Here is a 14,152-nt window from a genome sequence, read left to right as displayed (position 1 = left end):
TTTCTCCCCAATTCAATTCTTATCTTTCTTTCTCCAGGCAGCCAAGCTAGCCAATTATGCCAAGTACCAGCGTCTCTGTGACACCCTTTTTGTGATCTTCAGTGCTGTTTTTGTGGTGACTCGCCTAGGAATCTATCCATTCTGGTAAGTGTTAGGGCTGTGGAGCTGTGGTAAATATGTAACAATAAACTGGTCACCAGTTTAGGGAACAGACATCAAGATTCCCTAACCCTAAATATTGCTCTGCTTTTTGCTTGACCTAACCTGACCTTTTATGGATTCTTGAAGGACCTCATTTCCCCTGTACAGTATTTCTAATACAGTATGATGTAGACCGAGAGCATCCAACTCACTTAGCTATGGCTCTCCTGATTCATCTCTGAGGAATAGTCCTCATTTTATGCCTAAGTAACTCCGCTGCCTTCTTTTGCACTAATTGTGGACTTCTCAGGCTTTTGCTTATTTTCCTGCTCTATACTGTCTCCCACCCTGACCACTCCCACTCCCACACCACTCTCACTTCTACACTCACGACTATATTACAAGTCATTGACTCTGTGGGTTGGAGATTTTCCTTAGTCTGAGGGAATTGGCCATCAGCTGTCCTGTATGTGCATGAGAATCTGAATTATTCCTAGGGTTATTGTTAAAACTGTTGTCCCAAATTGGTGATACTCTGCATATTTGGATTAGTAATATGACTTATTTGAAGTGATTAGTAATCTGGCTTACTCTGTCAGCTGCTAAGAATTCTATATCTTCCATTATTCCTAAAGATAGAAAACTCCATGGGCCCCTTTCTTTACTGTCTTCTCACTGTGCATGAATATCCCTGGAACTTCAACTGATAGAAGGTATGGTGTGAAAACACAAGGTTCTGCTTTCCAGGAAATTCAACTTCATCCTTATGTGTCTGGCTTTGACTCTAGAATCTGACCATTGAACTTCCTCTTATAGGATCCTGAACACGACCCTCTTTGAGAGTTGGGAGATAATCGGGCCCTATCGCTCCTGGTGGCTTTTCAATGGCCTTCTCCTGGTCCTACAGGTTCTGCATGTCATCTGGTCCTACCTAATTGCACGAATTGCTTTCAAAGCCTTGATCCGAGGAAAGGTAAGGGTGAAAGATGGCTTCTTTCTTTGGGGTATTACCAAGCAAAAAGCCTAGAGCTCTAAGGTTTTCATCTTTTCTTTAAGTATGAATGTTTAGCCATCTAAGACATGACTTAGATGTCAGAGGCAGGATCTGCCTTCTTCCTGTCCCATAGGAATGACTTTTGTTAAATAATAAACAGGATTAGGTTTTGGAGACCATTTCAACCTACCCCTTACCTACCTACATCATGGATTTCATATTTTTATTTTTAGCATGGAAGTCTTTTTTCAAAGGAAATCATATGCAGAGCTCCAAGATGTAAGGAAATCATATGCAGAGTTCCAAGATATAAACTGTATAGAAGCCAAGATGTTAGATTGCCTAGAAGTGGTATGGTAATTCACAAGCCACCCCAAGATGGCCACACTGTGGTGTTCAAGATACAGTTTATGTAAGGAATTAAGTACCAGCCTCACTTACTGTTGCATGAGGCAGGGTCTTAAGTGAGATAGGTTTTTAGGGCTTCAAATACCCACTTTACTTCAAGAGCCCAAAAGCACAAAGAAAGGCATCATTCTGTGATAAAACTCATAACTGAATTTTGCAAATTCTGAAGCAGTCAGTCAAACTGTGATTAGCCTGAGGGATTCAGCCTTCAGTAACATACAATCCCAAGGGGAGGGGCTCTGGTAGTGGATACAGACTCTAGGACAAAGGGATGGAATGTTTCCCAGGAATACATGATCTCTTGTGACACTGTTCCTTATGGCTTTAATTGGTTTCAGAACTTGCTTAGTGTGCCTGTGCATCTTGGTGTAGCTATTGGACATCTCTCTTTTCCCTTGCTTTTCTTCCCTGACCAGGTGACCTATCCAGGAAGGATTAGACCCAGACTCTGTACTCTCCACTCTTTTCTCACCTCCTTCCTTTTTTCTATGCCTGGTGGGAGCTGGACAGTTTCATCTCTTGCATGTAAGTGTATCTGTGCTTCTAGTGTTCAGTGAAGCATGTCTATCTGAATGTTTCTCTTCCTTCCTGCTTTCCTTTCTGTTTCCCTGCATTGTATGGAGCATGCCTTCTCTCCTGACCTTGTGGGGCATTGCTGAATGGAGCTCAAGTTGCCAGATTCTTTTTCCTAAATTGAGGCAAGAGTAGAGTCTGCTGTTTTTTTTTCCATTTCTGTTTTTCCCTTCTATCCCGCCTGCATCCCTCCTTTTTGAGCTTCCCTTTAGCTCAAATCTAACACACTGCCCTCTGGTGGAAATTTCCTGACGATCAGATAATCAACTCGTGATCAGAGTTCACGAGGTTCAGAGGTCAATATCTATAATAAGCCATAGAATCTTAGAGCTAACCCAAAGCAAGTACCCCACCCTCTGGTAACAGCAATTGTTGTATTGTTTCCTTATCACCTCCTTCTGTTATTTACTTAGAAAAAAAAAAAGCACACGTTTATTATCCTTCAGTTCTGGAGGGCAAAAGCCTGACATAGGTCTCACTGGGTGTCTTTCCTTTTTACTTTTATGGTCCATGGTAGAAAATTTGAAATACTTTGCTTGGTATGCAGGATAGTTTAGATCAGAAAACACTGCTTTAATCCAAATCCTTCATTTGAAAATACAGAATAAAAAGCTGAGTTTGAAAGGTGAAGATTCATAGGGAATAGCATGATTGGGACTGGGATTCTTGTCTTGCTGACTGCCAGTCTGCTTTTCTTTTTACCATGTTGTGTATCTTCAGGATACTAGAGAGGTAATCCTGTTAGGAGAAAAAGGAAAACATTGAAGAAACAAGTGCATTGGATGTTAATATTTGGGCCCAGGAAGAGTAGAACACCTAAAAAGACCCAATTGTGGATCAACTTTGGGGATATAGCAAAACTCTAGATCACCAAAACTACAGTGGAAGTGATGACGACAGCCCTGTATTGTTGTGCTGGCCTTTTCTCTTTTTGAGGTAGAAGAGAAAGGGTATGTGAATGTTTTTAGCTCTTTTAGGCTGGTCCTGGAAGGTAAACTCCTCTACCAAGACGGCTACTTACTTCATTGAGAACAGAATTAGGGATGATGAGAGAGAAACACAGAAAGCAGGCAGGTACTCATAAGTCTCTATGGTCCCGATAGTATTTTGAGTCAGGTGCCACCAGAAAGTAGGCCAGATTGGAAACCGTGCCCAAACATGGGCTCTGTGGGCTCTGTCTTATGATTCTAGAAGAGTTCTGTCCTTACCTTTCCTACCTTTGGCCCCATCCCTCCCAGGTGTCTAAGGATGATCGCAGTGATGTGGAGAGCAGCTCAGAGGAAGAAGATATAACCACCAGCACAAAAGGTCCCTGTGGCCGCAGCTCCAGCAATGGTGCCAATCGGGTGAATGGTCACATGGGAGGCAGCTACTGGGCTGAAGAGTAAGGTGGTTGGTATGGGGACTTCAGCATAGACGGACTTGCAGGGCCACTGGCAACCTACTCCTCTTGGGCCTCCCCACATCTACATTCCTGGGTCTAGGGGGTGTGCAGGGCACTGAGGAGAATCAAGAAGCAAATATTTTCACTTTTAAAAAAAACTCTGCCATTTCGTATTTAATAGCCTCCAGGTTCTTTCAGTAATGTTATTTGCTCTGTGTGTGCACGTGCGTGTGTGTGTGTGCGCGCCTGTGCATGTGCATTTGTGCATATGCGTGAGTCTTGTTGCCTAGGTTGGGGCACATTTCTGGACTAGGGCCATTAGGCCTTGCCTGGTCTCCTCTGAACCCACCTCAGTCCCAGATTTGGCTGCATCTTGAATTATGCTGTTTCCAGAGTGTCCCCTCCCTGGTTGCCCATGGCTCTTGAGCCCTGACCATCTGAATGGAGCAGCTGAATTTAGCTCCACGTTTCTGCACTGTTTCTTCTTTGGAGCTGGAATATTTCCCATGAAGTTGTATGCAAACAGACAACCATGAAATGGGTGGCCAGGATTGCTGCGGCCCCTAGCTAGATCCCCTTCCTGCCACCTGGTAGTGACAGGGACAGCTGCTGATACCCTGCTCTTTATTCAATGGTACGCAGGAAGTGGGGGTGGCGGGTGGGAGGAGTGGGTGATCTGAGGGCTGGAGGACAACAGCTACTGGGTGAGCTGTTAACGGTTTATATTATTGTTTACTCTTCTGTGATTAAAAGTGCTTCAACCCTCATCTGCTGTCTCAACCTCTTTAGTGACTCTATCCCCAGTTCCCTGAATCCATAGTCTGATTAATAACTTTTTCAGGTCTGATTCTAGAGGCCATTGGACACCCAAGTTTTTCCTTTCTGTGCATATATGCTAGAGAGAGAGCACCTTCATTTTAAGGCTTTATATTTTAACAAAAAATAAACATGTGTAGTGATCATAAGAAAAAATACTGAGCAAATAAAAGCATGTATATTGCCAAAGCAGCAAAGACTGGTTGAAGAGCTAAGATACCTGAGTATTTCCTGTATGTCCCATTTTATTGAGTATAGAGACTGCCAGTTAATATCTTAAGATGGAGATAAGTGAGTCTAAACCAGTGTTTTCTGTTTTAATTCTGGTTTCTCTTCTAGCCCATGGAGAAACAATTTTCCTAATCTAGATTTTTCTGTAGTTGAGGTTTAGGCAAAATTACCAATAGTAGTATTTATCTCTTAGAATATTTTCCATTCAGTGAATATTCAGATTATCAAAATATTTCCAGATGTTCTTGTGTACATTAAGACATATGGAATGCTTCATTGTTAAGGAGACAGATAAAAATGGAAAGAAATAGGTTATTGTAGGTTATTATTCTAAGAATCAGATACTCATTTGATGTTCATTGACATTACTGGGATACTGACCCTACTAAATTTACCTTACTGAGTGGCTGGATTTTAAAAAGACTTACTATATATATATAGCACAAGGGCAAATTAAGTTCTAAAAAATTTTACGTAGTTATTTAGTCAGAACTAGTCAGGAAGACTAAAAGACTAAGGTCTTACATTTAATTCCTCAACTTACCATATTGTTGAATAGTAATTGTGAAATATGAAAATACTTTGGAAAGTCAGACAAGATATGTATGCCTTTTGAAGTTGGAACAATTGCTTTGTAAATACGATTGAATTAGTTGGCCCAGTTAATCTGACACGTGGTATAATTAAAATAATAACAGTTAACACATAGCTCTTTATTACATACCAGGTATGGTATTGAGCACTTTACAGAGGATTAAAATACAGCAAAATAGGCTAGCTTTGCTAAATTCAAACACCCAGTAAAGAATCAAACTCAGAGTCTCTATTCTTAATCACTATACTGTAACACTTCTCAAGACTTTATGTAAGGAAGAATAGTTGTTGGAGAAACATCTAGCCAGAGGCATAAACTGATGAGAGTTAACTTTGGATGACTGAATTGAGATTAGAGTCGGTTATAGGAACAAGGCTTGTTCTGAGCACAGAGTTGGAATTGGAGGGAAGTGAGAGAGTGCTAGAGGGTTTGAATACAGAACTGGAAGACAATAGTGTTAACTGGGATGGCAGAACTGTCATGAGGCCAGATTTACAGATGGCCTTGGAAGGTTTCATGCCTGAGAGCAGGTTAGATGCAAACACATCATCCCTACCTGAGAACTAGGAATATTTATAAGAGAAGCAAGGCATTACCTCTCCACTGTTGAATATAAAAGAATTTGAGAGACCCCTGGAGGTCCAGCCATTAAACTCCACATTTCCGCTATAGGGCGTGTGGGTTCGATCCCTGGTCAGGGAACTAGATCCCACATGAAGTTTTAACGTTATTATTTACTGAAAAGATAACACGTTTGTATAGTGCTTAACTGCTTTGAAGATGATCTCACAACATCAAAAAGCGAACTTCAGAACACTTTGTAAAAGTAGGGATTATTATCTGCATTCTATAAATGAGTGTTTGAATTGTACCTTGACCCTAAGTGGGAAGCTGCTATAAATGGGGAAGACATACCTGGTATTCCCTGATAGCTCAGTTGGTAAACAATCCGCCTGCAGTGCAGGAAACCCTGGTTCAATTCCTGGGTCGGGAAGATCTGCTGGAGAAGGGATAGGCTACCCACTCCAGTATTCTTGGGCTTCACTTATGGCTTCCCTTGGGGCTGGTAAAGAATCCACCTGCAATGCGAGAAATCTGAGTTTGATCCCTGGATTGGGAAGACCTCCCTGGAGAAGGGAAAGGCTACCCACTCCAGTATTCTGGCCTGGAGAATTCCATGGACTGTATAGTCCGTTGGGTCACAAAGAGTCAGACACAACTGAGTGACTTTCACTATGTCCACCTAAAATATAATGGTGTAAAACAACAGTTTATTTCTCATGGTTTGATTGGATGAATGAGCCCAGTTAGAAATACCTCATATGGTTACAGTGAGATGGCAGCTGGGAATGGAGTAGTTTAGAAACTCAACTGAGCTGGATGTCAAAGATGATTAATAGTCTGGCTAGAAGTTAATGCTGGCCATTCCCTAGGAACTGTCGGGGCTGTCAACTAATACACCTAAACATATCTTTCCATGCCTTGAGCTTTGCTCAAAAGGTTGCATAGCATAATGCAGGAAGCAGACGTCACTAGGCCAGTTAGTGTTGATTGAGGGAATTCTCTGGCGGTTCAATGGTTAGAACTTGGTGCTTTCACTGTGGTGGCCCCGGTTCAATCCCTGGTGGGGAATTAAGATCCCACAGCCTTGCAGTGTGGCCAAAAATAAAGAATGTTGACTGGAACTGGCACACATTATTTCCACTGTATCCTACTGATTGAAGCAGTCACAGGGACCACCTAGATACCAGGGAGTGCTGAGGTAGATTCTACCTCTTGGTAAAGGATTGGTGAAGTCACTGCAGAAGAGCATGGGAGAGGACTTCCCTGGTGGGCCAGTGGTTAAAAATGCATCTTCTAATACAGAGAATGTGGGTTCAATCCCTGGTTGGGGACCTAACATCCCACATGCTGCGGGTCAGCTAAGCCCATGTGCCACAATTAAAGAGCCCAAGTGCCATAACTACTGAGCCCACTTCCTCTGAGCTCATGTTCCGGCCCCTTGCACACCACAACTAGAGAAAGCCCACGTGCCAAAAAATGAAGACCCAGTGCAGACAAAAATTTTTTTTAAAAGAGCATGGAGAATGGTTGCATTCACCTTTGAAAAATTCAATTTGCCACAGTGACAAAACAGTCTCAGAAGTTGTTCAAAAAACACAAACAGATTGCCTCTTACATATCATGAGCTTTCACAGTCCTAAAAACAATCATGAGTGTAGTTAGTGGGTGGTAGTATGCTTATTTTAAACCAAGTTCTTCAGACTTTAGATCCAGTATGTCTGCAGGAAGATAATTTCACTTCAATTAAATATTTATCAAGTGCCTACTTGATGATAGGCACTGTGGCAGAGAAGCTAGAGACACAAAGATGAACAAGATCTGGTTTCTACTTTCAGAGAGCTCAGACACCAGTAAGGAAAGGAAAAAAAAAAAAAAGATACAATGTGATAGCAACTGTTCTAAATTGTTCTTGGCAAGGTGGGAGAAAACTTGAAAGTGGAGCTGGACCATTAAAGATGAGTAGAACTTTGCCAGGAAAACAGGAATAGGAAGGTATTACGTTTAGGAGAGATGGGAGTATATGAAAGATATCAGTTCTGGTTGATATGAAATAACTTGAGACAAACATCTAGAAATGGTGGGTAAATGAGGTGGGTTTTTTTCTTTTTTTCCCTTTAATGAGCTTCTAGAAAGTGACACAAAAGATGCAAAGCAGTTGAAAACTAGAGCAGAAGCCAAAACACCTGATGCAGTTACTGAAGGAATAAAGACTTGGGTTTTAATGCTGACAAGAGATAAGACTGTGGCCCCATGCAGGAAGCTGAACTGAGACCTCGAGTTAAAGCCACAGCAAAAGGAGAAAGCAAAGAAAAATACACGCAGTTGGCAAAAGGAGAAAGCAAAGATGTTTGAATGCTTGGGCTTGTGAGGTCAGGATGCTCTTGAGAATATTCTCAAATTCTGGGCCCATACTTCATGTGAATTTGAGAACCTAAATGCATACTTCCTTTGTGGTCTGGGAAACATCACAACCCCCAACCCCATCCCCAGGTAAGAACTTGAAGGAAAATTGATCTCAGATTAATTATCTCTGGGCCTGTTTTGGGAAGACCTGTACATAATAATGCAGACAATGCTGGAGTTCTTACTAATACACTACCACCAACACCCCCCACCAAACAGAAAAGTTCCAAAAGATTATCTCAAGTCTGCAGCACATATAAGCACATATAAGTATACAAGCACATACTTGTATCCAGAGTGTATATAATTAAAGAAATGACAAGGACAACCCAATAGGAAGAAAAGGAGAGAGGGGAGGGAACAAAGGATATGAATAGGTAATTCCTAGAGAGTGAATATGCCAATGGATAATCAATAAAAAGGTGATCAACCTTACTATAAATCAATGATATGTAAAATGAATAGAATCCACTTTACACCAACAGAATGAGGAAATGTTGCCAGTGTGAGTAACATTGACATAACTTTTGGAAAAGCAACTTAATAACTAGTAAAGCTATCTTTTGTAGAAACTAGAACAAGGAAATTAATCGCATTGCTGTTTATAAGTGGGGGAAAAGTGGAAAAAGATCAGTGATCTTTCTACTAGAGAAATGGAATAAATTAATCTACTCATGTAATTGGAATATTATACAACATGAGCTAAATTTTCCTGTTAATATGGATGTGTAGTCCAAACCAGTAGGACACATATATATTTATGTATGAATTTTAAAATATGTTACAGGGAATTGTTTCATGTGGATTTGGAGTCTGAGAAATCTCAGGATCTATAGTCAGCAAGCTAGAGATCCAAGAAGGCTATAGTTTATGGTATAGTTCCAATCTGAGTCCAAAAGCCTGAAAACTAGGAAAACCGGTGGTGAAAGCTGCAGTCCAAGTCCATAGGCAGGGGAAGACAAATGTTCCAGCTCAAAGACAGTCAAGTAGAAAGACTGCCCTCTTACTCTACCTTTTAAGAAAAATTAAAGGGACTGCCCTGGTGATCCAGTGGCCAAGACTCGGCACTCTCAATGCAGGGGACCTGGGTTTGATCCCTGGTCAGGGAACTAGATCCCATATGCCACAACTAAAGATCGAAGATCCCACATGCTGTAACTAAGACCTGGTCAGTCAAATATTTTTTAATTAAAAAAATTAAAGTTATTGATTTATAATAGTTTGACATATATATATTTTTAAAAGATTCCACATATAAGTGATAACATAGAATCTGTCTTATTTCACTAAGCATAATACCCTCCAAGTCCATCTGTGCTGTTGCAAATGGCAAATTTTCATTCTTCTCTTTGGCTGAGTAGTAGTCCATTTTTTGTGTGTATGTGTGTATAATACATCTTTATCTATTCATCTGTTGATGGACACATTGATTGCTTCCATATCTTGCCTATTACAAATAATGCTATGAACATTGCGGTGCATATTGTCTTTTCAAATTAGTGTTTTCATTTTCCTCTGGTTTATACCGAAGAGTGGAATCACTGGATCATATGGTAGTTCCATTTTTAGTTTATTGAGGAACCTCCAATACTGTAGCTGCACCAGTTTACATTCCCACCAACAATGTGCTGGGGTTCCCTTTTCTCCACATCCTTGCCAGCATTTATTTGTGGTCTTTTTGAGAGTAGCCATTCTGATAGGTGTGAGGTAATATCTCTTTGTAGTTTTGATTTGCATTTCCCTGATGATTAGCAGTGTTGAGCATCATGTGCCTTTTGGGCATCTGTGTATCTTCTTTGGAAAAATGTCTATTCAGGTCTTCTGTCCATTGGGTTGTTTTTTTATGTTCAGTTGTATGAGCTTGTTGTTGTTCAGTTGCTAAGTTGTGTCTGACTCTGTGACCCCATGGACTGTAGCCTGCCAAACTCCTCTGTCCATGGGATTCTCCAGGCAAGAATAGGGAGTGAATTGCCATTTCCTTCCGCAGTGGATCTTCCCGGACTGGGGATCAAACCTGTGTCTCCTGCACTGGAAGGCAGATTCTTGACCACTGAGCCACCAGGGAAGCCTTGTATGAGCTTACTTTACCTTTTCTATTTAGGCTGTCAATGGATTGGATAAGATCCAACCACAATGGGGAGGGCAGTTGCTTTATTCAGTCTACAGACTCAAATATCTATGTCATCCAGAAACACCCTCTAAGATGCACCAGGAATACTCTAACCAACTGGCTGGGTGTTCTATGGCCAACTCAACACGTAAAATTAACCTTTGCAAAGGATAAATATCAAAAGCATAATGTTGAGTGAAAAGGCAAGCTGCAAAAAAAAAAAATATATATATATATATGTCCCATCTGATGCAAAGTTACATTACTTGTTTAACCCAAAAATATATTTAGGGTATTTCTGTAGAAATACCCTAAATATAGAAACATACATACAGAAACATACAAGGATGGATACTGCCTATCTTTATGGAGGGAGAGTATGCATTTCATATGAAATTTTATTTTTGGTGGTCTTCAATAAGTTTGGAATAATTCATAATTTTTAAAAGTTTTTCCAATGTAAAAACAAGTATGTGGCATTTTCAGGGAACTCTATAATCTGTTGGAGTTGGACCAAAGTAGCAAGAGATGAGAATAAGAAGGTGGCTTAGGACCAGATTGTGAAGAACCTTGACTATCAGGCTGCCGGGGACCAGCCCCAGCTGATCCAGGGTATTCGAAGGAGAGACGGCCTAGGCGACTATTTATATGCTAATTAGAGATATAAAGAATAATAGAATGAGGATAGCTCAGTAGGAAAATTCAGTGGAGAAAAGAGGCTGAGTAGTTTGGTTTACGGGGGAGATCAATAAAACTTCAAGACAAGAAGTTTGCACCACTTACGTAGGCCGCAGGCGCCCTCTCGAATAGCGGAAGGTGCCTCACCCTAGACACCTTCTCGAGTGGGTCTTAGAAGCCCAGGCATAATCAGTAAGCGTGGTGGGTTCCGCGCTCCAGATGGAGACTCAGCTGGAAGTTAAAGGGAAGAATGACATGGGGAGACCAAGCATTGGTGAGCAAGGCCCGTAGCTTTATTTTCAACAGGGGCTTATATACCCTAAGTTACACATAGAGGATAATAGGGGATGCAAAGTCAGCAGTCTTTGATTCTTATCAAAAACCAGGGTTTCTTTCCTGCAAATTTATCGTATACAAATGGTTTAGGTGATTTACATCATCTTCTGGCCAGAAGGCCTATTAACATTTTATGACTCTTGACAAGGACTTATCAACAAAGACTTATTTTCTCTAAGAGTAATTATTTTAAGGTTTGGCACCATCTTCCGAAGATAAAATTGCATTCCTATAGGTCGGATGTGTAATGGGTTTACAACAAAGGAAAGAATTTATTACCTTAAGGGTCTAAAGTTACTAACACCAAGGCCACTACTTATTTTTTCTATATACCAACTATTAATTAATACATATTCAAGGATACAATTCAGGGGATGTGAAAACTTGGCAACAAACATTGACTCATCAATGAAATCCTTTACTAGTCTTATTCTGACAGTTTCTAACTCTCTGAGAGGCTCTAAGCTATTTGAATATCTTAAGCTTCCCGTGCCTCTGGAGGCTGGGAGACTGTAAACAATCGTATGCATAGCTGCAGGAGTCCGGGTAAACTTGTCAGGCGAGTTAGAGAGCCATCTGAGGGGTTTGGATTTAAACACTCCTAATTGCCCAGGAACTTTATTAATTGGAGCTGTAAGTTAACTCTTTGACAGAGAGAGCGAGATGGTGGTAGGGGACAGCCCCCAGTAAAGTCAGAGGTGAGAGCACAAAGCAATAAAGTAGGCAGACTCTGGTTTTTTGGGGGAAGATACTCGAGAATATCCGGGGAGACTCCCGAGGCTCGATCCCGCCTTTGCGTATGCCGAGCCTCCTTCCTCATGACCTTTGTCACGAGCGGAATGTCTCTCGCCGGCTCCCGGCATCAGGCTAGAGTTAAATTTTAGCTGGTAGATCATGGGAGGCACAAAGTTTTAAGTAGCAAGAGGAGTTTTCTAAAACTCCTCTTGTAGAAGGGTTATCCTAGGATTTAGGTGCTGACCTTAAAGAGGTAAAGGAAATGGCTTTTTTAAAAGGGGGCCTACGAATTGGCTTAGGTCTATACATAGTAAGGTTATCTGTACCACCTTCACCCCAGCCATCAGCATACAATTCTGTTTTTCCTTTTAGCTCAGTAAGGTCTCTTGTAAGGCAGGCCTCATCAGGAAGAGTTTAGCCATAAGCCCTAGGCCTATAGTAGATTAGGAATCAACCTTCACTCAACTGGCTTCTGTGAAAGATGTTTGGGAAACAATATGAAACTTTCTAGCAATAACATGACTTTCTTTGCTAGTAATAATTTATTGTAAGGAATTGTGGCTCGCACAGGTGTGGATGTATTCCTTGTGGCTGCTAGTAGTATGGCTGTTCTCTCCCTACAGTAGGGTTCCCAGGACAAGCTGTGGCTCTGCTACCAAAGCTGATCCTAACACAGAGTGGGGAGAGCTGTGGGGTCCCAAGGTCTGCCCATTAGTCCTTCTCTCCTGAGGCTTTGGCCTCTGAATAGTTGAAGAGACCAGATAAAAGATAATTCAATCAACATATATTTCTTTATGTACATGTAAACACATTGAAAATGGTAATAGGAACATACCAAACTGTTAACACAGGTAATTTCTGAGTAGGGAAATAGGAAGGGTGTTGGGTAGGGGGCGGAGGGACAATTATTTGTCTATATTTGAAAATATGTTACATTGAGGATATATTCATGTACCTTAAGAAACTTAAAAACTAGTAGATATGATACAAATGAACACTTTTTTCAAAACAAAAAACCTGTTGAAGCAAGTCTGGCAATATGTTCAAGTCAGTTAAAACTGAGAAATAAGTATATAAGTGTTATTTCTAAGTTCCCTCAGCTTTCATATAACTCAAAAAATATTTTTATTATAAAAATCAGATATGTTCATTGTAAAAAATGCAACTAATTAAGTACCTGACCTCTCCATTCACCCTAATCATTATTAACAGTTTGGTATATAGTCTTCTGGGACCACTTATCAGATAACCAAATGTATACAAATGTGTTTCTTTTAAAACAAAAATGAGAGATCATACCATACATATTCTGCTGGTTTTGACTGATAACATTCCATTTTATGAGTATACCATTATCTGTTAACTAATTCCTGAACTTATTTAAGTTTTTCTTTACTATTAACATAATACTGCAGATAAGACCTTTGAATGAATATATCGTACAGTTGTGTGGCTAGAGTCCTAGCACAGAAATAACTAGGTAAGAAGATATAGACACTTAAAAATTTTTTTTGATAGGAAAAGAGTATACAAACTTGTATTGCCATTCATTAACAAAAGATTTCCTTGTATTATTTAAATATTAAAAGTGCTGTGAAAGGGCTGGTTGCTTGGGAGTGTAAAAGAGGTCTTAAATGTCATGACAGGGAATCTGACCTTGACCCAGTAGCCAGTGGCTTTTGTCTCTATTTTTAAAGCCCATTACCTTGCACAGGCATTTAAGGGCATGTTTCCTGACATGACCTTGGGCTGTATCCTGAAGTTTTGTATGAAATATTGTTTTATTGCTTTTAAAGAAGGTAAAAATCTTCAGTTTTGTTTTTTCCCTTTGATTTGAAGGTTTCCCAGGAATATTTCATTTCCAAGTAGTTGAGGTTATCATTTATTTATAATTTTATTGGATGTGATCAGAGAATACTATCTGTAAAATTTCTACTTTTAAGTTTGTTTTAAAATTTTTTGAGTAGTTAAATAATCAGTGTTTATAAGTATTCTATAGATACAGAAAATGATCTATTCTATATTTATTATAAATACACATACTTGTGTATCAGGCTTGTTGTCTGTATTATTCATTTCTAATGTTTTTATTCCTCTAGTGGTGTTCAGTCCTGAACAAAGTATAATACAGACTCTCACTATAATTGTATTTTTATCCTGTTCTCTCTCTATTCCTAAGAATTT

At 40.1% G+C, this 14,152-nt stretch overlaps 1 protein-coding gene and 1 long non-coding RNA gene across 5 annotated transcripts in view; one reads left to right on the top strand and one right to left on the bottom strand.

Annotated features, from left to right (window-relative positions):
• CERS5 (ceramide synthase 5) overlaps window positions 1-4,267 on the top strand; it is a 30,073-nt gene extending 25,806 nt beyond the window's left edge. For 3 of the 4 annotated variants that reach the window (XM_027542828.1, XM_027542826.1, XM_027542829.1), the window contains exons 8-10: window positions 38-144; window positions 958-1,114; window positions 3,355-4,267. In XM_027542828.1, the coding sequence (XP_027398629.1) occupies window positions 38-144; window positions 958-1,114; window positions 3,355-3,504 (414 nt within the window). In that variant the 3' untranslated portion in view covers window positions 3,505-4,267. Of the gene's footprint in view, window positions 1-37; window positions 145-957; window positions 1,115-1,959; window positions 2,069-3,354 lie in introns of all 4 variants that reach the window. The other variant, XM_027542827.1, reaches the window with a different exon arrangement.
• On the bottom strand, window positions 2,666-6,102 carry LOC113893121. The gene is made up of 2 exons (XR_003511229.1): window positions 6,058-6,102; window positions 2,666-2,854 (listed from the first exon to the last, which is right to left on the bottom strand). It is a non-coding gene; the product is annotated as an uncharacterized LOC113893121 (long non-coding RNA).
• Window positions 6,103-14,152: the final 8,050 nt, after the last annotated feature.

This window comes from Bos indicus x Bos taurus, chromosome 5, assembly GCF_003369695.1.
Source record: "Bos indicus x Bos taurus breed Angus x Brahman F1 hybrid chromosome 5, Bos_hybrid_MaternalHap_v2.0, whole genome shotgun sequence".
Lineage (NCBI taxonomy): Eukaryota > Metazoa > Chordata > Mammalia > Artiodactyla > Bovidae > Bos > Bos indicus x Bos taurus.
Note: the sequence above shows the minus strand (reverse complement) of the source record. Positions and strands in the feature narration are given on the sequence as shown.